Source organism: Salmo salar, chromosome 16, assembly GCF_965601325.2.
Source record: "Salmo salar chromosome 16, fSalSal1, whole genome shotgun sequence".
NCBI lineage: Eukaryota > Metazoa > Chordata > Actinopteri > Salmoniformes > Salmonidae > Salmo > Salmo salar.
In genome coordinates this window covers 86,505,430-86,532,500 of record NC_138306.1, presented here as the reverse complement: position 1 = coordinate 86,532,500, position 27,071 = coordinate 86,505,430, and the positions used below count along the sequence as shown (strand labels likewise).

Genomic DNA, 27,071 nt, shown 5'->3' with positions numbered 1-27,071 from the left:
ACAGGTAACAACTCCTATAGGGAAAGACAGTTATTGATTGATTGAGTGATTGATTGATTGATTGATTGATTGATTGATACCCCTCATACACACTCATAAAAGCAGAGTGTCCGGCACACACACACACACACACACCTGTCCAGCCCTGTTGTGGTTGACACAGCGCATGTCCAGGTGAGAGTCCCCCCTCTTCACCTTCCCCTCCTTCAAAGCAGTGCCCTCCAGTGGTAGGATAGACACTGTGGACCTACAGGACAGCATATTGGAAACAGATAGCAGTCATGGATTATCTTTCAGATCAGGGGCTATTCAACACAGTCCTGGGTTATCTTTCAGATCAGGGGCTATTCAACACAGTCCTGGATTATCTTTCAGATCAGGGGCTATTCAACACAGTCCTGGCTTATCTTTCAGATCAGGGGCTATTCAACACAGTCCTGGTTTATCTTTCAGATCAGGGGCTATTCAACACAGTCCTGGTTTATCTTTCAGATCAGGGGCTATTCAACACAGTCCTGGGTTATCTTTCAGATCAGGGGCTATTCAACACAGTCCTGGGTTATTTTTCAGATCAGGGGCTATTCAACCACAGCCCTGGGTTATCTTTCAGATCAGGGGCTATTCAACACAGTCCTGGGTTATCTTTCAGCTTAGGGGCTATTCAACACAGTCCTGGGTTATCTTTCAGATCAGGGGCTATTCAACACAGTCCTGGGTTATCTTTCAGATCAGGGGCTATTCAACACAGTCCTGGGTTATCTTTCAGATCAGGGGCTATTCAACACAGTCCTGGTTTATCTTTCAGCTTAGGGGCTATTCAACCACAGTCCTGGGTTATCTTTCAGCTTAGGGGCTATTCAACCACAGTCCTGGGTTATCTTTCAGATCAGGGGCTATTCAACACAGTCCTGGGTTATCTTTCAGATCAGGGGCTATTCAACCACAGCCCTGGGTTATCTTTCAGATCAGGGGCTATTCAACACAGTCCTGGGTTATCTTTCAGATCAGGGGCTATTCAACACAGTCCTGGGTTATCTTTCAGATCAGGGGCTATTCAACCACAGTCCTGGGTTATCTTTCAGATAAGGGGCTATTCAACACAGTCCTGGGTTATCTTTCAGATCAGGGGCTATTCAACACAGTCCTGGGTTATATTTCAGCTGAGGGGCTATTCAACCACAGTCCTGGGTTATCTTTCAGATCAGGGGCTATTCAACACAGTCCTGGGTTATCTTTCAGATCAGGGGCTATTCAACACAGTCCTGGGTTATCTTTCAGATCAGGGGCTATTCAACACAGTCCTGGGTTATCTTTCAGATCAGGGGCTATTCAACACAGTCCTGGGTTGTCTTTCAGATCAGGGGCTATTCAACACAGTCCTGGGTTATCTTTCAGATCAGGGGCTATTCAACCACAGCCCTGGGTTATCTTTCATCTTAGGGGCTATTCAACCACAGTCCTGGGTTATCTTTCAGCTTAGGGGCTATTCAACCACAGCCCTGGGTTATCGTTCAGATCAGGGACTATTCAACACAGTCCTGGGTTATCTTTCAGATCAGGGGCTATTCAACACAGTCCTGGGTTGTCTTTCAGATCAGGGGCTATTCAACCACAGTCCTGGGTTATCTTTCAGATCAGGGGCTATTCAACACAGTCCTGGGTTATCTTTCAGATCAGGGGCTATTCAACACAGTCCTGGGTTGTCTTTCAGATCAGGGGCTATTCAACACAGTCCTGGGTTGTCTTTCAGATCAGGGGCTATTCAACACAGTCCTGGGTTATCTTTCAGATCAGGGGCTATTCAACACAGTCCTGGGTTATCTTTCAGATCAGGGGCTATTCAACACAGTCCTGGTTTATCTTTCAGATCAGGGGCTATTCAACCACAGTCCTGGGTTATCTTTCAGATCAGGGGCTATTCAACACAGTCCTGGGTTATTTTTCAGATCAGGGGCTATTCAACACAGTCCTGGGTTATCTTTCAGATCAGGGGCTATTCAACCACAGTCCTGGGTTATCTTTCAGCTTAGGGGCTATTCAACCACAGTCCTGGGTTATCTTTCAGCTTAGGGGCTATTCAACCACAGTCCTGGGTTATCTTTCAGATCAGGGGCTATTCAACCACAGTCCTGGGTTATCTTTCAGATCAGGGGCTATTCAACACAGTCATGGGTTATCTTTCAGATCAGGGGCTATTCAACACAGTCCTGGTTTATCTTTCAGCTTAGGGGCTATTCAACCACAGTCCTGGGTTATCTTTCAGCTTAGGGGCTATTCAAACACAGTCCTGGGTTATCTTTCAGATCAGGGGCTATTCAACCACAGTCCTGGTTTATCTTTCAGCTTAGGGGCTATTCAACCACAGCCCTGGGTTATCTTTCAGCTTAGGGGCTATTCAACACAGTCCTGGGTTATCTTTCAGATCAGGGGCTATTCAACCACAGTCCTGGGTTATCTTTCAGCTTAGGGGCTATTCAACCACAGCCCTGGGTTATCGTTCAGATCAGGGACTATTCAACACAGTCCTGGGTTATCTTTCAGATCAGGGGCTATTCAACACAGTCCTGGGTTATCTTTCAGATCAGGGGCTATTCAACACAGTCCTGGGTTATCTTTCAGATCAGGGGCTATTCAACACAGTCCTGGGTTGTCTTTCAGATTAGGGGCTATTCAACACAGTCCTGGGTTATCTTTCAGATCAGGGGCTATTCAACCACAGCCCTGGGTTATCTTTCATCTTAGGGGCTATTCAACCACAGTCCTGGGTTATCTTTCAGCTTAGGGGCTATTCAACCACAGCCCTGGGTTATCGTTCAGATCAGGGACTATTCAACACAGTCCTGGGTTATCTTTCAGATCAGGGGCTATTCAACACAGTCCTGGGTTATCTTTCAGATCAGGGGCTATTCAACACAGTCCTGGGTTATCTTTCAGATCAGGGGCTATTCAACACAGTCCTGGTTTATCTTTCAGATCAGGGGCTATTCAACCACAGTCCTGGGTTATCTTTCAGATCAGGGGCTATTCAACACAGTCCTGGGTTATTTTTCAGATCAGGGGCTATTCAACACAGTCCTGGGTTATCTTTCAGATCAGGGGCTATTCAACCACAGTCCTGGGTTATCTTTCAGCTTAGGGGCTATTCAACCACAGTCCTGGGTTATCTTTCAGCTTAGGGGCTATTCAACCACAGTCCTGGGTTATCTTTCAGATCAGGGGCTATTCAACCACAGTCCTGGGTTATCTTTCAGATCAGGGGCTATTCAACACAGTCATGGGTTATCTTTCAGATCAGGGGCTATTCAACACAGTCCTGGTTTATCTTTCAGCTTAGGGGCTATTCAACCACAGTCCTGGGTTATCTTTCAGCTTAGGGGCTATTCAACCACAGTCCTGGGTTATCTTTCAGATCAGGGGCTATTCAACCACAGTCCTGGTTTATCTTTCAGCTTAGGGACTATTCAACCACAGCCCTGGGTTATCTTTCAGTTTAGGGGCTATTCAACACAGTCCTGGGTTATCTTTCAGATCAGGGGCTATTCAACCACAGTCCTGGGTTATCTTTCAGCTTAGGGGCTATTCAACCACAGCCCTGGGTTATCGTTCAGATCAGGGACTATTCAACACAGTCCTGGGTTATCTTTCAGATCAGGGGCTATTCAACACAGTCCTGGTTTATTTTTCAGCTTAGGGGCTATTCAACTACAGTCCTGGGTTATCTTTCAGATCAGGGGCTATTCAACCACAGTCCTGGGTTATCTTTCAGATCAGGGGCTATTCAACCACAGTCCTGGGTTATCTTTCAGATCAGGGGCTATTCAACACAGTCCTGGGTTATATTTCAGATCAGGGGCTATTCAACACAGTCATGGGTTATCTTTCAGATCAGGGGCTATTCAACACAGTCCTGGTTTATCTTTCAGCTTAGGGGCTATTCAACCACAGTCCTGGGTTATCTTTCAGCTTAGGGGCTATTCAACCACAGTCCTGGGTTATCTTTCAGATCAGGGGCTATTCAACCACAGTCCTGGTTTATCTTTCAGCTTAGGGGCTATTCAACCACAGCCCTGGGTTATCTTTCAGCTTAGGGGCTATTCAACACAGTCCTGGTTTATCTTTCAGATCAGGGGCTATTCAACCACAGTCCTGGGTTATCTTTCAGATCAGGGGCTATTCAACACAGTCCTGGGTTATTTTTCAGATCAGGGGCTATTCAACACAGTCCTGGGTTATCTTTCAGATCAGGGGCTATTCAACACAGTCCTGGGTTATCTTTCAGATCAGGGGCTATTCAACCACAGTCCTGGGTTATCTTTCAGCTTAGGGGCTATTCAACCACAGTCCTGGGTTATCTTTCAGATCAGGGGCTATTCAACCACAGTCCTGGGTTATCTTTCAGCTTAGGGGCTATTCAACCACAGTCCTGGGTTATATTTCAGATCAGGGGCTATTCAACACAGTCATGGGTTATCTTTCAGATCAGGGGCTATTCAACACAGTCCTGGGTTATCTTTCAGATCAGGGGCTATTCAACACAGTCCTGGGTTATATTTCAGATCAGGGGCTATTCAACACAGTCATGGGTTATCTTTCAGATCAGGGGCTATTCAACACAGTCCTGGTTTATCTTTCAGCTTAGGGGCTATTCAACCACAGTCCTGGGTTATCTTTCAGCTTAGGGGCTATTCAACCACAGTCCTGGGTTATCTTTCAGATCAGGGGCTATTCAACCACAGTCCTGGTTTATCTTTCAGCTTAGGGGCTATTCAACCACAGCCCTGGGTTATCTTTCAGCTTAGGGGCTATTCAACAAAATCCTGGTTTATCTTTCAGATCAGGGGCTATTCAACCACAGTCCTGGGTTATCTTTCAGATCAGGGGCTATTCAACACAGTCCTGGGTTATTTTTCAGATCAGGGGCTATTCAACACAGTCCTGGGTTATCTTTCAGATCAGGGGCTATTCAACACAGTCCTGGGTTATCTTTCAGATCAGGGGCTATTCAACCACAGTCCTGGGTTATCTTTCAGCTTAGGGGCTATTCAACCACAGTCCTGGGTTATCTTTCAGATCAGGGGCTATTCAACCACAGTCCTGGGTTATCTTTCAGCTTAGGGGCTATTCAACCACAGTCCTGGGTTATATTTCAGATCAGGGGCTATTCAACACAGTCATGGGTTATCTTTCAGATCAGGGGCTATTCAACACAGTCCTGGGTTATCTTTCAGATCAGGGGCTATTCAACACAGTCCTGGTTTATCTTTCAGCTTAGGGGCTATTCAACCACAGTCCTGGGTTATCTTTCAGCTTAGGGGCTATTCAACCACAGTCCTGGGTTATCTTTCAGATCAGGGGCTATTCAACCACAGTCCTGGTTTATCTTTCAGCTTAGGGGCTATTCAACCACAGCCCTGGGTTATCTTTCAGCTTAGGGGCTATTCAACACAGTCATGGGTTATCTTTCAGATCAGGGGCTATTCAACACAGTCCTGGGTTATCTTTCAGATCAGGGGCTATTCAACACAGTCCTGGTTTATCTTTCAGCTTAGGGGCTATTCAACCACAGTCCTGGGTTATCTTTCAGCTTAGGGGCTATTCAACCACAGTCCTGGGTTATCTTTCAGATCAGGGGCTATTCAACCACAGTCCTGGTTTATCTTTCAGCTTAGGGGCTATTCAACCACAGCCCTGGGTTATCTTTCAGCTTAGGGGCTATTCAACACAGTCCTGGGTTATCTTTCAGATCAGGGGCTATTCAACCACAGTCCTGGGTTATCTTTCAGATCAGAGCATATTCAACCACAGTCCTAGTTTATCTTTCAGCTTAGGGGCTATTCAACCACAGTCCTGGGTTATCTTTCAGATCAGGGGCTATTCAACACAGTCCGGGGTTATCTTTCAGATCAGGGGCTATTCAACCACAGTCCTGGGTTATCTTTCAGATCAGGGGCTATTCAACACAGTCCTGGTTTATCTTTCAGCTTAGGGGCTATTCAACACAGTCCTGGGTTATCTTTCAGATCAGGGGCTATTCAACACAGTCCTGGGTTATCTTTCAGCTTAGGGGCTATTCAACCACAGTCCTGGTTTATCTTTCAGCTTAGGGGCTATTCAACCACAGTCCTGGGTTATCTTTCAGATCAGGGGCTATTCAACCACCGTCCTGGTTTATTTTTCAGCTTAGGGGCTATTCAACTACAGTCCTGGGTTATCTTTCAGATCAGGGGCTATTCAACCACAGTCCTGGGTTATCTTTCAGATCAGGGGCTATTCAACACAGTCCTGGTTTATCTTTCAGCTTAGAGGCTATTCAACCACAGTCCTGGGTTATCTTTCAGCTTAGGGGCTATTCAACCACAGTCCTGGGTTATCTTTCAGATCAGGGGCTATTCAACCACAGTCCTGGTTTATCTTTCAGCTTAGGGGCTATTCAACCACAGCCCTGGGTTATCTTTCAGCTTAGGGGCTATTCAACACAGTCCTGGGTTATCTTTCAGATCAGGGGCTATTCAACCACAGTCCTGGGTTATCTTTCAGCTTAGGGGCTATTCAACCACAGCCCTGGGTTATCGTTCAGATCAGGGGCTATTCAACCACAGTCCTGGGTTATCTTTCAGATCAGGGGCTATTCAACACAGTCCTGGGTTATCTTTCAGATCAGGGGCTATTCAACCACAGTCCTGGGTTATCTTTCAGATCAGGGGCTATTCAACCACAGTCCTGGGTTATCTTTCAGATCAGGGGCTATTCAACACAGTCCTGGGTTATATTTCAGATCAGGGGCTATTCAACACAGTCATGGGTTATCTTTCAGATCAGGGGCTATTCAACACAGTCCTGGGTTATCTTTCAGATCAGGGGCTATTCAACACAGTCCTGGTTTATCTTTCAGCTTAGGGGCTATTCAACCACAGTCCTGGGTTATCTTTCAGCTTAGGGGCTATTCAACCACAGTCCTGGGTTATCTTTCAGATCAGGGGCTATTCAACCACAGTCCTGGTTTATCTTTCAGCTTAGGGGCTATTCAACCACAGCCCTGGGTTATCTTTCAGCTTAGGGGCTATTCAACACAGTCCTGGGTTATCTTTCAGATCAGGGGCTATTCAACCACAGTCCTGGGTTATCTTTCAGCTTAGGGGCTATTCAACCACAGCCCTGGGTTATCGTTCAGATCAGGGGCTATTCAACACAGTCCTGGGTTATCTTTCAGATCAGGGGCTATTCAACACAGTCCTGGGTTATCTTTCAGATCAGGGGCTATTCAACACAGTCCTGGGTTATCTTTCAGATCAGGGGCTATTCAACCACAGTCCTGGGTTATCTTTCAGATCAGGGGCTATTCAACCACAGTCCTGGGTTATCTTTCAGATCAGGGGCTATTCAACCACAGTCCTGGGTTATCTTTCAGATCAGGGGCTATTCAACCACAGTCCTGGGTTATCTTTCAGATCAGGGGCTATTCAACACAGTCCTGGGTTATCTTTCAGATCAGGGGCTATTCAACACAGTCCTGGTTTATCTTTCAGCTTAGGGGCTATTCAACCACAGTCCTGGGTTATCTTTCAGCTTAGGGGCTATTCAACCACAGTCCTGGGTTATCTTTCAGATCAGGGGCTATTCAACCACAGTCCTGGTTTATCTTTCAGCTTAGGGGCTATTCAACCACAGCCCTGGGTTATCTTTCAGCTTAGGGGCTATTCAACACAGTCCTGGGTTATCTTTCAGATCAGGGGCTATTCAACACAGTCCTGGGTTATCTTTCAGATCAGGGGCTATTCAACACAGTCCTGGGTTATCTTTCAGATCAGGGGCTATTCAACACAGTCCTGGGTTATATTTCAGATCAGGGGCTATTCAACCACAGTCCTGGGTTATCTTTCAGATCAGGGGCTATTCAACCACAGTCCTAGTTTATCTTTCAGCTTAGGGGCTATTCAACCACAGTCCTGGGTTATCTTTCAGCTTAGGGGCTATTCAACACAGTCCGGGGTTATCTTTCAGATCAGGGGCTATTCAACCACAGTCCTGGTTTATCTTTCAGCTTAGGGGCTATTCAACCACAGCCCTGGGTTATCTTTCAGATCAGGGGCTATTCAACACAGTCCGGGGTTATCTTTCAGATCAGGGGCTATTCAACCACAGTCCTGGGTTATCTTTCAGATCAGGGGCTATTCAACACAGTCCTGGTTTATCTTTCAGCTTAGGGGCTATTCAACACAGTCCTGGGTTATCTTTCAGATCAGGGGCTATTCAACACAGTCCTGGGTTATCTTTCAGCTTAGGGGCTATTCAACCACAGTCCTGGTTTATCTTTCAGCTTAGGGGCTATTCAACCACAGTCCTGGGTTATCTTTCAGATCAGGGGCTATTCAACCACAGTCCTGGGTTATCTTTCAGATCAGGGGCTATTCAACCACAGTCGATCAAATGTATTTATAAAGCCCTTCTTACATCAGCTGATGTCAGTCACAAAGTGCTGTACAGAAACCCCCCAAACAGCAAGCAATGTAGTTGTAGAAGCACTGTAGCTAGGGAAAACTCCCTAGAAAGGCCAGAACCTAGGAAGAAACCTAGAGAGGAACCAGGCTATAAGTGGTTTGCCAGTCCTCTTCTGGCTGTGCCGGGTGGAGATTATACAGTGGGGGAAAAAAGTATTTAATCCCCTGCTGATTGTGTACGTTTGCCCACTGACAAAGAAAGGATCAGTCTATAATTTTAATGGTAGGTTTATTTGAACAGTGAGAGACAGAATAACAATAAAAATATCCAGAAAAACGCATGTCAAAAATGTTATAAATTGATTTGCATTTTAATGAGGGAAATAAGCATTTGACCCCCTCTCAATCAGAAAGATTTCTGGCTCCCAGGTGTCTTTTATACAGGTAACGAGCAGTGATTAGGAGTACACTCTTAAAGGGAGTGCTCCTAACCGCAGTCCTGGCTTATCTTTCAGATCAGGGGCTATTCAACACAGTCCTGGGTTATCTTTCAGATCAGGGGCTATTCAACCACAGTCCTGGGTTATCTTTCAGATCAGGGGCTATTCAACACAGTCCTGGCTTATCTTTCAGATCAGGGGCTATTCAACCACAGTCCTGGCTTATCTTTCAGATCAGGGGCTATTCAACCACAGTCCTGGGAGACCAAAATACATCTGGTTATGTACCCCAAATGGCACCCTATTCCCATAGTGCACTACATTTGACTAAAAGTAGGGAATAGGGCGCCATGTGGGATGCAGGACTGGTTCCCTTTCTTTCCTGTTAATCAGAGAGTATACCCTCTGGCCAATCAATGATGACCAGCAGTACTTATTTTAATCAGAGAGTGGACCCTCTGGCCAGTCAATAGTGACCAGCAGTACTTGGGCCCCTAAGGGCCAGTAGTTGAATAGCTTTGTGTCAGCTTACCCAACAGCTCTATTAGCACATCAGCCTCCCTCAACCTTCCCTCCCTTTCCACTTTAGCTGGTGACAAACACTGAATACAGGCAGTTGCCCACAATGCGTCTCAAATGGCACCCTATTCCCTATATAGGGCACTACTTTTGACCAGGGCCCATGGCACCCTATTCCCCCATATAATGCACTACTTTTGCCCAGAGCCCTATGGGTTTCCTCAGAGCCATACATTAAGAGAGTTGGGCCAGGTTTCAGAACAGACACCATATTCTCAACATGTTGATGATATAACAATACGAGAGCCTCCGACAGCTCCCTGTGAAATGACCCGCTGTAAACAAGCTAAACAGAGGATTTAATGATCATGTGTATCCAAGTCTGTAGTGTGTTGTAGTGTCAACAAACTGCATATCTGCTTTCACCGGACATGTTCATAAGTTTAGGAAACTAGCAGCAATAAACAGCACAATGTGGAAGCCTTCAATTATCACTTGGCTCCGGCTGTGCAGGAGAAAGTGACGCTCTCAGAACGTTCAACAGCATTGACCCAACTCTCTCTACTGTATATATATGACTCTGGGTTTCTTGATGGGCCCTGGTCAAAAGTAGTGCACTATATAGGGAATAGGGTGTCATTTAGGATGCAGACAGTGTCTGTATGGACGGAGGAACGTCCAGAGGGGTCTAGTTTCAGAGCCCAGGGCCACGGGACCGCTGTGGGGGGTACAGGGCAGGCTAAACCTCAGGGCACACTGTCTGAATGATCAGGTGGTGACAGGTGAGGGACTGTCCCACACAGGGAGAGCTGCATCATTCATGGAGCTACTGCCCCAGGACAGGAGAGTAACACCCTCTCCTAGACTCCCGCAGATTGCCCAAGGGTGTGTTCCAATAATATAATAAAAACTTGTTCACTACTTCACATAAATCTAAAAGCATTGAATTGGCGGCATGGGGCTACTGGGAGTTCTTATACCAGTCATTTCCTTTGAAATCAGTGAAGGGAAGTGAACAAGTGCACACTTTGGGAGGAAGGAGAGATAATTGGGACATAGCCTAGGTATTGGGTCTTCAGGTTTTAGTCAAGGCTACTCACTGAATTTAACTTATTATTGGGTCAGAGAGCTAACGCACGTCTTCAGGTTTTAGTCAAGGCTACTCACTGAATTTAACTTATTTGGGTAAAACATATACAACTAGATGTACATTGGATCCCTATAGGATAGCACTTAGAAGTGATGATTAAAACACTTGTTTCCAAACTGGTTTTCTGTTACATTATGCAATCTGCTGTAGGCTGGGAGTGGGGTGTTGTGTTACTGTCCTGGATTAACAGGTTTAGAGGAGACCAACCAGGGTCTTGTGTTACTGTCCTGGATTAACAGGTTTAGAGAGGAGACCAACCAGGGTCTTGTGTTACTGTCCTGGATTAACAGGTTTAGAGGAGACCAACCAGGGTCTTGTGTTACTGTCCTGGATTAACAGGTTTAGAGAGGAGACCAACCAGGGTCTTGTGTTCCTGTCCTGGATTAACAGGTTTAGAGAGGAGACCAACCAGGGTCTTGTGTTCCTGTCCTGGATTAACAGGTTTAGAGGAGACCAACCAGGGTCTTGTGTTCCTGTCCTGGATTAACAGGTTTAGAGAGGAGACCAACCAGGGTCTTGTGTTACTGTCCTGGATTAACAGGTTTAGAGAGGAGACCAACCAGGGTCAAGCGTCACTCACTATCCTGTGGCAGTGTGTGGCTATGTCCCAAACGGCACCCTATTCTTTATGTAGTGCACTACCTTTGACCAAAGCCCTATGAAGTAGTGCACTACGTAACATATGGAATATGATGCCATTTGGGATGCAGCCTGGTCAGTAGGAGATGAGGTTAGCAGTGTAAGCCGACAATAGCTGGGGTTAGCAGTGTTAGCCGACAATAGCTGGGGTTAGCAGTGTTAGCCGACAATAGCTGGGGTTAGCAGTGTTAGCCGACAATAGCTGGGGTTAGCAGTGTTAGCCAACAATAGCTGGGGTTAGCAGTGTTAGCCGACAATAGCTGGGGTTAACAGTGTTAGCCCGACAATAGCTGGAGTTAGCAGTGTTAGCCGACAATAGCCGGGGTTAGCAGTGAGGCCGACAACAGTTGGAGTTAGCAGTGAGGGCAACAATAGCTGGTGTTAGCAGTGAGGCCGACAATAGCTGGGACTAGCAGTGTTAGCCGACAATAGCTGGGGTTAACAGTGAGGCCGACAACAGCTGGGGTTAGTAGTGAGGCCGGCAATAGCTGGGGTTAGCAGTGAGGCTGACAATAGCTGGGGTTAGCAGTGAGGCCCACAATAGCTGGGGTTAGCAGTGAGGCCGACAACAGTTGGAGTTAGCAGTGAGGCCAACAATAGCTGGGGTTAGCAGTGAGGCCGACAATAGCTGGGATTAGCAGTGTTAGCCGACAATAGCAGGGCTTAACAGTGTTAGCCGACAATAGCTGGGGTTAGCAGTGTTAGCCGACAATAGCTGGGGTTAGCAGTGTTAGCCGACAATAGCTGGGGTTAACAGTGTTAGCCGACAATAGCTGGGGTTAGCAGTGGGGTTAGCCGACAATAGCTGGGGTTAGCCGACAATAGCTGGGGTTAACAGTGTTAGCCGACAATAGCTGGGGTTAGCAGTGAGGCCGACAACAGCTGGGATTAGCAGTTAGCAGCTCCAGGTCATCAGTGACACTGATCCCGTTGACCTTGGCTGGGTGCAGGGTGTGTCTAGATCTGGACCGCGGAGTCATTAGGGACTCTGGGTACACATGGTAACATAACTATAAATTAGCTTGGGTTAGCAGTGAGGCCGACAATAGCTGGGATTAGCGGTGAGGCCTACAACAGCTGGGGTTAGCAGTGTTAGCCAACAATAGCTGGGGTTAGCACTGTTAGCCAACAATAGCTGGGGTTAGCACTGTTAGCCGACAATAGCTGGGGTTAACAGTGTTAGCCAACAATAGCTGGAGTTAGCAGTGTTAGCCGACAATAGCCGGGGTTAGCAGTGAGGCCGACAATAGACGGGGTTAGCAGTGAGGCCGACAACAGCTGGGGTTAGCAGTGAGGCCGACAACAGCTGGGGTTAGCAGTGAGGCTGACAACAGCTGGGGTTAGTAGTGAGGCCAACAACAGCTGGGGTTAACAGTGAGGCCGACAACAGCTGGGGTTAACAGTGAGGCCGACAACAGCTGGGGTTAACAGTGAGGCCGACAACAGCTGGGGTTAGCAGTGAGGCCGACAACAGCTGGGGTTAGCAGTGAGGCCGACAACAGCTGGGGTTAGCAGTGAGGCCGACAACAGCTGGGGTTAGCAGTGAGGCCGACAACAGCTGGGGTTAGCAGTGAGGCCGACAACAGCTGGGGTTAACAGTGAGGCCGACAACAGCTGGGGTTAACAGTGAGGCCGACAACAGCTGGGGTTAGCAGTGAGGCCGACAACAGCTGGGGTTAGCAGTGAGGCTGGCAACAGCTGGGGTTAGTAGTGAGGCCAACAACAGCTGGGGTTAACAGTGAGGCCGACAACAGCTGGGGTTAACAGTGAGGCCGACAACAGCTGGGGTTAACAGTGAGGCCGACAACAGCTGGGGTTAGCAGTGAGGCCGACAACAGCTGGGGTTAGCAGTGAGGCCGACAACAGCTGGGGTTAGCAGTGAGGCCGACAACAGCTGGGGTTAGCAGTGAGGCCGACAACAGCTGGGGTTAGCAGTGAGGCCGACAACAGCTGGGGTTAACAGTGAGGCCGACAACAGCTGGGGTTAACAGTGAGGCCGACAACAGCTGGGGTTAGCAGTGAGGCCGACAACAGCTGGGGTTAACAGTGAGGCCGACAACAGCTGGGGTTAGCAGTGAGGCCGACAATAACAATACCTGTCATTGTTGGTCTCTGCTGGAGGTCTGGGCTCCAGGTCATCAGTGAGACTGATCCCGTTGACCTTGGCTGGGTGCAGGGTGTGTCTAGATCTGCACCGCGGAGTCATCAGGGACTCTGTGTTCACATGTTAACATAACTATAGATCAGAACGACTTGACAGATGAAGCTACCGTAGGAAGAGAAATACATGTTCTGGGATACGCCCCTAAATCTAGATAATGTTATATTAGCTTACCTTTCTCTCCAACACAGGGTTATCAAGGTTAAGTGAGCCCAACACATATCTCTCACCAGAGACATTACACCCATTAAAACCCCTCAATCTGATCGAGATATTCACTGAGTTAATCCAAAGCAATTGAATTTGGCCATCAGTTGAATTTGGCAATAAAAACCCTTAATGTTTTTAGAGGACTAGATTACACCACTGTCTCTCCCTCACCTCTATTCTCCTCCTTCCTGTCTGAGTCTGTCTGGACCTGGGCCAGGGCCTCCTCTCCCCAGTCCTTCCCCCGCTGTTCAGAAGAGATTCTGGGGAGGATGATGGTGTTGCTGGTCCCTGGTATGCTGGATCTCCCAAACAGGACAGAGTTGCTGGTGCCAGGTCTCTGGGATAGAGAGTGGATAGGGGGATTGTCACTAACACAAATACAAACGCACTTGTACAATCATACACACCTGCTCACTCTCTATGTCTCTCTCTCTCTCTCTCACACACACACACACACACACACACACACACACACACACACACACACACACACACACACACACACACACACACACACACACACACACACACACGCGCACACACACACGCGCACACACACACACACACACACACACACACAACCTACCCAACCCCCGTCCCCGATACACACACTACCTACATGACATATCTAATCCACCCTACTGACATTGGAGAGCGCCAAGAGCAGCTTCCCGCTGCCGTCCAGGGCGGTGACAAAGTCGTGGTAGAACTTCATCTTGACTTTGCTCTGGCAGAACAACAGCTCTCCGATGGCGTGGAAGGTGAAGAGGACTGAGCGTCCGGTGGCCACGGCTCTCAGCAACACCAGCAGAGTCTCTCTCACACAGCCCTCCACCACGTGACGCTCAAACGGGCTCTCCACAGACAGGGCTGTGAAGTTGAGCTGGACCAGTGGCACGTCCCCTGCTGTGATGACAGATGGATGACACACATTCCTAGTGTTAGTGTACTGGACTACTGTGATGACAGATGGATGACACACATTCCTAGTGTTAGTGTACTGGACTCCTGTGATGACAGATGGATGACACACATTCCTAGTGTTAGTGTACTGGACTACTGTGATGACAGATGGATGAGTGTACTGGACTCCTGTGATGACAGATGGATGACACACATTCCTAGTGTTAGTGTACTGGACTCCTGTGATGACAGATGGATGACACACATTCCTAGTGTTAGTGTACTGGACTCCTGTGATGACAGATGGATGACACACATTCCTAGTGTTAGTGTACTGGACTACTGTGATGACAGATGGATGACACACATTCCTAGTGTTAGTGTACTGGACTCCTGTGATGACATTCCTAGTGTTAGTGTACTGGACTACTGTGATGACTAACCTGCTTGTCTGAGCAGGCTAACAGTCGTGTATAGACAGACAACCTGGGTTGGATAAGGCTCAGCCACACCAAGATGGCTCTCTCTATCCCATTCCCAACAGACTCTCCACAGACAGACATATTAACACATCAAGATGGCTCTCTCTATCCCATTCCCAACAGGCTCTCCACAGACAGACATATTAACACATCAAGATGGCTCTCTCTATCCCATTCCCAACAGGCTCTCCACAGACAGACATATTAACACATCAAGATGGCTCTCTCTATCCCATTCCCAACAGGCTCTCCACAGACAGACATATTAACACATCAAGATGGCTCTCTCTATCCCATTCCCAACAGGCTCTCCACAGACAGACATATTAACACATCAAGATGGCTCTCTCTATCCCATTCCCAACAGGCTCTCCACAGACAGGACTGTGAAGTTGAGCTGGACCTGGTTTTTCTCATTCATTCTCTTTCATCATAGTGTTTCTATTGGACACATTGCTGGTATCACTGTAACATAGTGTTTCTATGGGACACATTGCTGGTATCACTGTAACATAGTGTTTCTATGGGACACATTGCTGGTATCACTGTAACATACTGTTTCTATGGGACACATTGCTGGTATCACTGTAACATACTGTTTCTATGGGACACATTGCTGGTATCACTGTAACATACTGTTTCTATGGGACACATTGCTGGTATCACTGTAACATACTGTTTCTATGGGACACATTGCTGGTATCACTGTAACATACTGTTTCTATGGGACACATTGCTGGTATCACTGTGACATACTGTTTCTATGGGACACATTGCTGGTATCACTGTAACATAGTGTTTCTATGGGACACATTGCTGGTATCACTGTAACATAGTGTTTCTATGGGACACATTGCTGGTATCACTGTAACATAGTGTTTCTATGGGACACATTGCTGGTATCACTGTAACATAGTGTTTCTATGGGACACATTGCTGGTATCACTGTAACATAGTGTTTCTATGGGACACATTGCTGGTACCACTGTAACATAGTGTTTCTATAGGACACATTGCTGGTATCACTGTAACATAGTGTTTCTATGGGACACATTGCTGGTATCACTGTAACATAGTGTTTCTATGGGACACATTGCTGGTATCACTGTAACATAGTGTTTCTATGGGACACATTGCTGGTATCACTGTAACATAGTGTTTCTATGGGACACATTGCTGGTATCACTGTAACATAGTGTTTCTATGGGACACATTGCTGGTATCACTGTAACATAGTGTTTCTATGGGACACATTGCTGGTATCACTGTAACATAGTGTTTCTATGGGACACATTGCTGGTATCACTGTAACATAGTGTTTCTATGGGACACATTGCTGGTATCACTGTAACATAGTGTTTCTATGGGACACATTGCTGGTATCACTGTAACATAGTGTTTCTATGGGACACATTGCTGGTATCACTGTAACATAGTGTTTCTATGGGACACATTGCTGGTATCACTGTAACATACTGTTTCTAAGCTACTGCCCAGGCTTTAGCTCAGCGGGCTATCAACACAACTCAGGCTTGATATCTGCGCTCGTTCACATAAACGTGCCAGCGTTGACAGAAGATGTCTCATGTGTGTGTGTCTGTGTGCGTGCGTGCGTACTCATGTGTTTGTGTGTCTGTGTTCTTGGCCCCTCGCCACTCACCTGCAGACAGCGGTTTGACCTGCTTGAGGCCGTGTGACTGGGACAGCTTCTCAGAGAGCAGGAAGATTGGTCGCTGAATCAAAACAAACTTGTTGCCTACGTCCAGCTTCTGCTGAGAGAAGGTGAAGGTTCCCAGGCCTGCGATGTAGACCCCCTGGACAGACAGACAGACAGACAGACAGACAGACAGACAGACAGACAGACAGACAGACAGACAGACAGACAGACAGACAGACAGACAGACAGACAGACAGACAGACAGACACAACAAGTTGTCAACCAGTTCTCCTAGACCTGATGATGAATACAGCTGAAGGACAATCATGATAATGCCTCTACTATTTATGATATGTCATATTTACTTTCCTAATGCCTTGCCTAACTTTCTTCAGAGCTGAAAGAGTTCTTAATCTCACTGAAAATTGGGCAATAAGACAACTGCCAGCTTCAAATCTATGTCACATGGTAAAATAGTCCTATTTCAGAGTTGATATTCATACACTACCGTAGCTCCAGACCAAAACTGTCAAGTTAAACTCAATTCATTCCAATCCCAATTAAAATACAACAGCTGGCTTTCATTGGCTGACTGGCATCGCTCGGAGAGCAGCTGCCCTTTTCTCTCACTTGTAGAAAGCAGAGAACAGAGATGGTGCCAGTTTGCTTTGCCAGTCAGCCGTTTAGTCAGTGCGCCGATTGCTTTGAGTTTGATGTCGGCATTTTGTAAACCTTGTTGTAATCTGATAGCCAGGGGTTGATCGAATTGGGAATTGAGAGGTGAGGGAGCCCTCGTTTTTGGTGACCAATCGAAATATAAAGCTGTTTTATTGCTATTAAAATATGGGCTGTGATAGCTGCAGGCCTAATTGATATTTGTATTCATTTGTCCCAGAGGCTAGTGCAATTTTGCTCTCATGTATTGGTATGAAAATAAACACAACTGAACAACGATTACACTACCTAATCCCTACCTGTAGCCTACCTGAGCCCTACCTGTAGTCTACCTAATCCCTACCTGTAGTCTACCTGATCCCTACCTGTAGTCTACCTGATCCCTACCTGTAGTCTACCTGATCCTACCTGTAGGCTACCTGATCCCTACCTGTAGTCTACCTGATCCCTACATGTAGTCTACCTGATCCCTACCTGATCCCTACCTGTAGCCTACCTGTAGCCTACCTGATCCCTACCTGTAGCCTACCTGATCCCTACATGTAGTCTACCTGATCCCTACCTGATCCCTACCTGTAGTCTACCTGATCCGTACCTGTAGGCTACCTGATCCCTACCTGTAGTCTACCTGATCCCTACCTGATCCCTACCTGTAGCCTACCTGATCCGTACCTGTAGTCTACATTATCCCTACCTGATCCCTACCTGATCCCTAACTGTAGCCTACCTGATCCCTACCTGTAGTCTACCTGATTCCTACCTGTAGTCTACCTGATCCCTACCTGTAGTCTACCTGATCCCTACCTGTAGCCTACCTGATTCCTACCTGTAGTCTACCTGATCCCTACCTGTAGTCTACCTGATTCCTATCTGTAGTCTACCTGATCCCTACCTGTAGCCTACCTGTTCCCTACATGTAGCCTACCTGATCCCTACCTGTAGTCTACCTGATCCCTACCTGTAGTCTACCTGATCCCTACCTGTAGTCTACCTGATCCCTACATGTAGTCTCCATGATCCTACCTGTAGTATACCTGATTCCTACCTGTAGTCTACCTGTTCCCTACCTGTAGACTACCTGATCCTACCTGTAGTCTACCTGATCCCTACCTGACCCCTACCTGTAGTCTACCTGATCCGTACCTGTAGTCTACCTGATCCCTACCTGTAGTCTACCTGATCCCTACCTGATCCCTACCTGTAGCCTACCTGATCCGTACCTGTAGTCTACCTGATCCCTACCTGTAGTCTACATTATCCCTACCTGATCCCTACCTGTAGCCTACCTGATCCCTACCTGTAGTCTACCTGATTCCTACCTGTAGTCTACCTGATCCCTACCTGTAGTCTACCTGATCCCTACCTGTAGTCTACCTGATTCCTACCTGTAGTCTACCTGATCCCTACCTGTAGCCTACCTGTTCCCTACATGTAGGCTACCTGATCCCTACCTGTAGTCTACCTGATCCCTACCTGTAGTCTACCTGATCCCTACCTGTAGCCTACCTGATTCCTACCTGTAGTCTACCTGATCCCTACCTGTAGTCTACCTGATTCCTATCTGTAGTCTACCTGATCCCTACCTGTAGCCTACCTGTTCCCTACATGTAGCCTACCTGATCCCTACCTGTAGTCTACCTGAGCCCTACCTGGAGCCTACCTGATCCTACCTGTTGTCTACCTGATCCCTACCTGATCCCTACCTGTAGTCTACCTGATCCGTACCTGTAGGCTACCTGATCCCTACCTGTAGTCTACCTGATCCCTACCTGATCCCTACCTGTAGCCTACCTGATCCGAACCTGTAGTCTACATTATCCCTACCTGATCCCTACCTGATCCCTACCTGTAGCCTACCTGATCCCTACCTGTAGTCTACCTGATTCCTACCTGTAGTCTACCTGATCCCTACCTGTAGTCTACCTGATCCCTACCTGTAGTCTACCTGATTCCTACCTGTAGTCTACCTGATCCCTACCTGTAGTCTACCTGATCCCTACCTGTAGTCTACCTGATTCCTACCTGTAGTCTACCTGATCCCTACCTGTAGCCTACCTGTTCCCTACATGTAGGCTACCTGATCCCTACCTGTAGTCTACCTGATCCCTACCTGTAGTCTACCTGATCCCTACCTGTAGCCTACCTGATTCCTACCTGTAGTCTACCTGATCCCTACCTGTAGTCTACCTGATTCCTATCTGTAGTCTACCTGATCCCTACCTGTAGCCTACCTGTTCCCTACATGTAGCCTACCTGATCCCTACCTGTAGTCTACCTGAGCCCTACCTGGAGTCTACCTGATCCTACCTGTTGTCTACCTGATCCCTACCTGATCCCTACCTGTAGTCTACCTGATCCGTACCTGTAGGCTACCTGATCCCTACCTGTAGTCTACCTGATCCCTACCTGATCCCTACCTGTAGCCTACCTGATCCGAACCTGTAGTCTACATTATCCCTACCTGATCCCTACCTGAACCCTACCTGTAGCCTACCTGATCCCTACCTGTAGTCTACCTGATTCCTACCTGTAGTCTACCTGATCCCTACCTGTAGTCTACCTGATCCCTACCTGTAGTCTACCTGATTCCTACCTGTAGTCTACCTGATCCCTACCTGTAGCCTACCTGTTCCCTACATGTAGCCTACCTGATCCCTACCTGTAGTCTACCTGATCCCTACCTGTAGTCTACCTGATTCCTACCTGTAGTCTACCTGATCCCTACCTGTAGTCTACCTGATCCCTACCTGTAGTCTACCTGATTCCTACCTGTAGTCTACCTGATCCCTACCTGTAGCCTACCTGTTCCCTACATGTAGCCTACCTGATCCCTACCTGTAGTCTACCTGATCCCTACCTGTAGTCTACCTGATCCCTACCTGTAGCCTACCTGATTCCTACCTGTAGTCTACCTGATCCCTACCTGTAGTCTACCTGATTCCTATCTGTAGTCTACCTGATCCCTACCTGTAGCCTACCTGTTCCCTACATGTAGCCTACCTGATCCCTACCTGTTGTCTACCTGATCCCTACCTGTAGTCTACCTGATCCCTACCTGTAGTCTACCAGATCCCTACATGTAGTCTCCATGATCCTACCTGTTGTCTACCTGATTCCTACCTGTAGTCTACCTGTTCCCTACCTGTAGACTACCTGATCCTACCTTGAGCCTACCTGATCCTACCTGTAGTCTACCTGATCCTACCTGTAGCCTACCTGATCCTACCTGTAGCCTACCTGATCCCTACCTGTAGTCTACCTGATCCCTATCTGTAGTCTACCTGATCCGTACCTGTAGTCTACCTGTAGTCTACCTGATCCTACCTGTAGTCTACCTGAGCCCTACCAGTACTCTACCTCATTTCTAACTGCCCACAAATTAAATAATTATATACAGTGCATTCAGAAAGTATTCAGACACCTTGACTTATTCCGCATTATGTTACGTTACAGCCTTATTCTAAAATTACACAAAATACCCCATAATGACAAAGCAAAAACAGGTTTAAAAAATAAAACTGAAATATTTCATTTACATAAGTATTCAGACCCTTTGCTCAGTACTTTGTTGAAGCACCTTTAGCAGTGATTACAGCCTCGAGCCTTCCTGGGTATGACACTACATGCTTGGTCCACCTGTATTTGGGGAGTTTCTCCCATTCTTCTCTGCAGATCCTCTCAAGCTCTGTCAGGTTGGATGGGGAGCGTCGCTGGACAGCTAATTTTAGGTCTCTCCAGAGATGTTTCGATCGGGTTCAAGTCCGGGCTCTGGCTGGGCCACTCAAGGACATTCAGACACTTGTACCGAAGCCACTCCTGCATTCTCTTGGCTGTGTGCTTAGGGTCGTTGTCCTGTTGGAAGGTGACTCTTCGCCCGAGTCTGAGGTCCTGAGCGCTCTGGAGCAGGTTTTCATCAAGGTTCTTTCTGCACTTTGCTCCTTTCATCTTTCCCTCGATCCTGACTAGTCTCCCAGTCCCTGCTGCTGAAAAACATCTCTACAACATGATGCTACCACCACCATGCTTCACTGTAGGGATGGTGCCAGGCATTCAGGCTAAAGAGTTCAATCTTGGTTTCATCAGACCAGAGAATCTTGTTTCTCATGGTCTGAGTATTCCTTTAGGTTCCTTTTGGCAAACTCTAAGTGGGCTGTCATGTGCCTTTTACTGAGGAGCGGCTTTTGTCTGGCCACTCTACCATAAAGGCCAGATTGGTGGAGTGCTGCAGAGATGGTTGTCCTTCTGGAAGGTTCTCCCATCTCCACAGAGGAACTCTGGAGCTCTGTCAGAGTGACCATCGGGTTCTTGGTCACCTCCCTGACCAAGACCCTTCTCCCCCAATTGCTCAGTTTGGCCGGGCGACCAGTGATCTTGGGGACCTTCAATGCTGCAGAAATGTTTTGGTACCCTTCCCCAGATCTGTGCCTCAACACAATCCTGTCTCAGAGCTCTACGGACAATTCCTTCAACCTCATGGCTTGGTTTTTGCTCTGACATGCACTGTCAACTGTGGAACCTTATATAGACAGGTGTGTGCCTTTCCAAATCATGTCCAATCAATTAAATTTACCACAGGTGGACTCCAATCCAGTTGTAGAAACATCTTAAGGATGATCAATCGAAACAGAATGCACCTGAGCTCAATGTTGAGTCTTATAGCAAAGGATCTGAATACTTATGTAAGTAAGGCATTTCTGTTTTTTATTTGTAATTAATTTGTGAAAATATCAACATGAATTTTAGATTAAGGCTGTAATGTAACAAAATGTTGGAAAGGGAAGGGGTCTAAATGCTTTCCGAATGCCCTGTAGCTGACTACTAGACAGAGGCACTGTCCATTCAGCACCACGTCACAGAGCTCCACTCTGCCTGTACCGAGGCGCTGTCCATTCAGCACCACGTCACGGAGCTCCACTCTGCCTGTACCGAGGCGCTGTCCATTCAGCACCACGTCACGGAGCTCCACTCTGCCTGTACCGAGGCGTTGTCCATTCAGCACCACGTCACAGAGCTCCACTATGCCTGTACCGAGGCGCTGTCCATTCAGCACCACGTCACGGAGCTCCACTCTGCCTGTACCGAGGCGCTGTCCATTCAGCACCACGTCACAGAGCTCCACTATGCCTGTACCGAGGAGCTGTCCATTCAGCACCACGTCACAGAGCTCCACTATGCCTGTACCGAGGCGCTGTCCATTCAGCACCACGTCACAGAGCTCCACTATGCCTGTACCGAGGAGCTGTCCATTCAGCACCACGTCACAGAGCTCCACTCTGCCTGTACCGAGGCGCTGTCCATTCAGCACCACGTCACAGAGCTCCACTATGCCTGTACCGAGGCGCTGTCCATTCAGCACCACGTCACGGAGCTCCACTCTGCCTGTACCGAGGCGCTGTCCATTCAGCACCACGTCACGGAGCTCCACTCTGCCTGTACCGAGGCGCTGTCCATTCAGCACCACGTCACGAGCTCCACTATGCCTGTACCGAGGAGCTGTCCATTCAGCGGTGCTGAATCACAGGCGTGGCCTTAGTGCCCTTTAAAAATTAGATTTTCCCTTTGTATTTCATGATATTCGTCATTCTTTAGTCGAGTTTGTTTGTCTTCATGCGTCCTTGTCAATTAAAGGCCTAAGTAAGTCTGATGTAGGCTATGCCTTTTATTTCAATGCATGTGTAGGATTTATCTAGCATAATTTGCATTCGCAGTCAGCTGTTTTATGCATCGGTTACTCAAGCAATCAAAAGCCCTTTTTACATCAGCACATGTCACAAAGTGCTTATACAGACACCCAGCCTAAAACCCCAAAGAGCAAGCAATGCAGATGTAGAAGCACTGTGGCTAGGAAAAACTCCCTAGAAAGGCAGGAACCTAGGAAGAAACCTAGAGAGGAACCAGGCTCTGAGGGGTGGCCAGTCCTCTTCTGGCTGTGCCGGATGGAGATTATAAGAGTACATGGCCATTAAGGCCAGATCGTTTCACACTGATGTCAGCATTTAATGTCGGGCCTTGTCGTGACTTGATAGCATGTATTATGCATCTATTTCATGTTCACTGTATGTACCGTTCCACAAGTAAATGAGTCAATTTATGACGAGGTTGAGTAGTGGTTGACATTGTAGCCAGTGATGTAAAGTAAAATACAACTTAAGTCGTTTTTTTGGGGTAGCTGTACTTTACTTTACTATTTATATTTTACTTTTACTCCACTGCATTCTCAAAGAAGATAATGTACTTTTTACTCAATTCATTTTCCCTGACACCCAAAAGTACTCATTACATTTCGAATGCTTAGCAGGACAGGAAAATGGTCCAATTCACACAGTTACCAAGAGAACAACCCTGGTCATCCCTACCTCCTCTGACCTGGTGGACTTACTGAACACACATGCTTGGTTTGTAAATTCTATCTGAGTGTTGGAGTTTGCCCCTGTCTGTCCGTGAGAAATAAAACCAGATAATGGTACCATCTGGTTTGCTTAATATAAGGAATGGATAATGATGTATACTTTTACTTTTGATACACAAGTTTATTTTTGCAATTACATTTACTTTTGATACTTAAGTATGTTTAAAAGCAAATAGTTTTAGACTTTTACTGGGTGACTTTCACTTCAACTTGAGTCATTTCCTATGAAGGTATCTTTACTTTTACTCAAGTGTGACATGTGGGTACTTTTTCCCCCACTGATTGTAGCCTACACGCAGTTCCCCAGACCTTTAAACCTGATACTGCATGATAATTAATACCTGATGTCATTTTGTTTCATTTTGCTGTTCATCAAATAGTATTTTCCAGTTTTTAAATTGTGTAGAAATGCAGTAAATAAGCTTCAAACTGCTAAAAACATCCTCTGCTATACCCTCAGTTTAGCTGAACTGACTGACCACTAACTATGGCAATATCGACTTTCTAAAGTGCTCTCACCTTTTGCAAGGTCATCTGTCGCTCCACGAAAGATGACACGTTTGACCAAATGCTGTCAACGTCTGAAATAAAGGGGAACATTTTCAGAAAATAAAAATTGCTTATACAGCTAAATGTTAAAAAAATGTAGTATAAATCAAATGACATGCACACCTTGATTCTAAATTGTGCAAAGTTTGCAAACAAATGCGCATAGCCTAGGTGTTTTTAAGATGCAGCAAGGTGGGCTATATATTTTCTACTGTACAATAAAATAGGCTAGAAAGTGTGTCCTGTCCTGACCGTTTTCTGAGAGCTGAGAGAGGGTTGGAAAGGACTTCCTCTCCGCCTCCGACACCACGGACAACAAGTCGGTCATCATGACAATTAGAGCAAAATATATTTTTTTTAAAGATAGAAAAGAAACCCAGAGTTGTTTCAGTTCAATCCTCCGCCTTCCAGATTCTCCCCCGCCGATAGCCCATTACAGTGCGTCTCCTCGGGTGATAAATCTCGATGGGAAATGCATCCGTGCGCGTAACTCCAACACTGACCTTGTTGCTACGAGCAACGTCACAATAGCCACTTGCACCCCCCGCAGCGACAGTCACTGGGGCCAAAGTTTAGCCCTGCAGATTAGAAACTCCGTTCATTTTAACTTTAGCATGTCTTCTAAAAGCAAATAGGCCTGTATAATGACTTTAAGGATCCCTTCCGAGTTGAATCCAGATAGCTCATGTCATGAAAATGGTCACTGTATTTCTGAGACCGATTTAATCAAGAATGGTAGATGAGCAATTGTGCATTTGCATCCCTCTTGTGACGCAATTTTCACTGCCCCCCAGCTATATCTGTTGAAACGTAATAAAGCCTTACATTTGCGTCATTCAGCAGGCTTTTGAAGTAAAGTGTAAACCAGCACATTGGCAGGTGCACAACTGACCGGGTAGTGAGTGTTGATTTTACGTGCTTTCGCTGTGAATGTTCATGTGAGTGTTTTTGACTATTCATGTCCCTCCATACATTTTAGGAATTTGGGTCATAAGTATAATAACACACACTGCACAGTTAGGCCCGAATCTGACCAGCTTTTTAAATAGTTTTATTTTAGTAGCTAAGTCTTAAAAGGCTCTGTATATATTGACTGTGGACTAATTTGATATATTTTGTCATTTCAGAGTTGAATTGCCTAAAATGAATCACTCCGGGCCTGAGAAGCGCGAGCAGAAGTTCGTGCTCGACTGCATCGCTGTCAGTTCGGTTGCGCTCGGGTATGAACACATGCGCCCCCGGCTCTGGTCGGTGCTCCCCCGGTACGACGCACACAATGACCCCCACGCTGCGCGCTACACGACCATGCCGTCCGTGCAGAGGGTCCCGCAGAAGACCACCCCGTCGGTGCAGAGGGTCCCGCAGAAGACCACCCCGTCGGTGCAGAGGGTCCCGCAGAAGACCACCCCGTCGGTGCAGAGGGTCCCGCAGAAGACCACCCCGTCGGTGCAGAGGGTCCAGCACAAGACCGAGAACAAGGAACTGAAGAGCGCCGCTGCCCAAAAGTCTCTAGACCTGAGGAACACTTCCGGAGCAGGTAGGCTATTCTATTGTATTCTAGGATATTCTATTATATTATATAGGCTGTTCTATTCTATTATTTTTTTTTTATTTGGATGAAATGGGATTCATAATATGTCCTGTTTGACATCAAATTAGTTCCACAGAATCAGAGAAATAAGTTTACATTTACATTGTATATTTTGGTCATTTAGCAGACTCTTATCCAACGCCTACTTTTTATACAGGTTGTGGCTTTTCTGGCCACCAGGGGGAAATAATCAATGCATGCCATTGCTTTGACCTATCGAATTAAGGATGGGGGAGATAGGCCTATAGGCTATGTGAAGTGACAAACAGTTGGAGGAGACTGAAGAATAGGCTACAGTTATATTCTGAAGAAACTATTCTATACCCTGCAGAAATGCTCTTCTATTCTATTCAATAAATCAAGGTACTTTTAGTTAGCAGTAGGCCTACATGGGAATCATAATCTTTACAGGTTTTACATCAGTAGGTCTACATGGGATTCATAATCTATACAGGTTTTACATCAGTTGGTCTACATGGGATTCATAATCTTTACAGGTTTTACATCAGTAGGCCTACATGGGATTCATAATCTATACAGGTTTTACATCAGTAGGCCTACATGGGATTCATAATCTTTACAGGTTTTACATCAGTAGGCCTACATGGGATTCATAATCTTTACAGGTTTTACATCAGTAGGTCTACATGGGATTCATAATCTATACAGGTTTTACATCAGTAGGCCTACATGGGATTCATAATCTATACAGGTTTTACATCAGTAGGCCTACATGGGATTCATAATCTTTACAGGTTTTACATCATCATCATCATTGCTCAGAGTCACTGGTATAGGCTATCTTGTCTCTGCACCGGACAGGTCACTCCCGAGAGCAGGTGAGCAACCACAGTGGTCTCATGTCGGACATCAAGCCGCTGATAGGCTACAACGGGCGGTTTGGGTTTCGGCGCAACACGCCCAACCTCCGGCGGAACCCGTCCAGCTTCGGAGAGGTGACCACGTTCCAACTCCATTGAGTCCAACGACTGAAAAGGCATCATCATCATCATCATTATGAGGTTCCAATGAGCAACAATAAATGCGTCCAGAGAATGCCACCCTATAACTTGATGAGTCATTATTTAGGCCTGTATATCTCAGCTTAACCCTAGGGTGATAATATAACAATAATAATATTTTGTTCACAGACTGCTATAGCCTACTTTCACAGACAATGGATTTCAGGTAGCACCATTGATGTACACTATATATACAAAAGTATGTGGACACCCCTTCAAGTGTAGT

General features: G+C 46.7%; 2 protein-coding genes across 2 annotated transcripts in view; one reads left to right on the top strand and one right to left on the bottom strand.

Annotated features, from left to right (window-relative positions):
• LOC106591572 (coiled-coil domain-containing protein 81) overlaps window positions 1-25,734 on the bottom strand; it is a 39,789-nt gene extending 14,055 nt beyond the window's left edge. The window contains exons 1-7 of the mRNA XM_045698283.2: window positions 24,485-25,734; window positions 24,203-24,264; window positions 16,603-16,756; window positions 14,204-14,463; window positions 13,729-13,894; window positions 13,283-13,400; window positions 136-247 (exon numbers count right to left, since the gene is read on the bottom strand). Coding sequence (XP_045554239.2) covers window positions 136-247; window positions 13,283-13,400; window positions 13,729-13,894; window positions 14,204-14,463; window positions 16,603-16,756; window positions 24,203-24,264; window positions 24,485-24,563 — 951 coding nt within the window. The 5' untranslated portion in view covers window positions 24,564-25,734. The remainder of the gene's footprint in view (window positions 1-135; window positions 248-13,282; window positions 13,401-13,728; window positions 13,895-14,203; window positions 14,464-16,602; window positions 16,757-24,202; window positions 24,265-24,484) is intronic.
• Window positions 25,376-26,803, top strand: LOC145861058 (sperm microtubule associated protein 1). Its single transcript, XM_082962432.1, has 2 exons — window positions 25,376-25,769; window positions 26,646-26,803. Exons 1-2 carry the CDS (start codon window positions 25,376-25,378, stop codon window positions 26,801-26,803), a joined length of 552 nt encoding a protein of 183 aa, XP_082818558.1.
• Window positions 26,804-27,071: the final 268 nt, after the last annotated feature.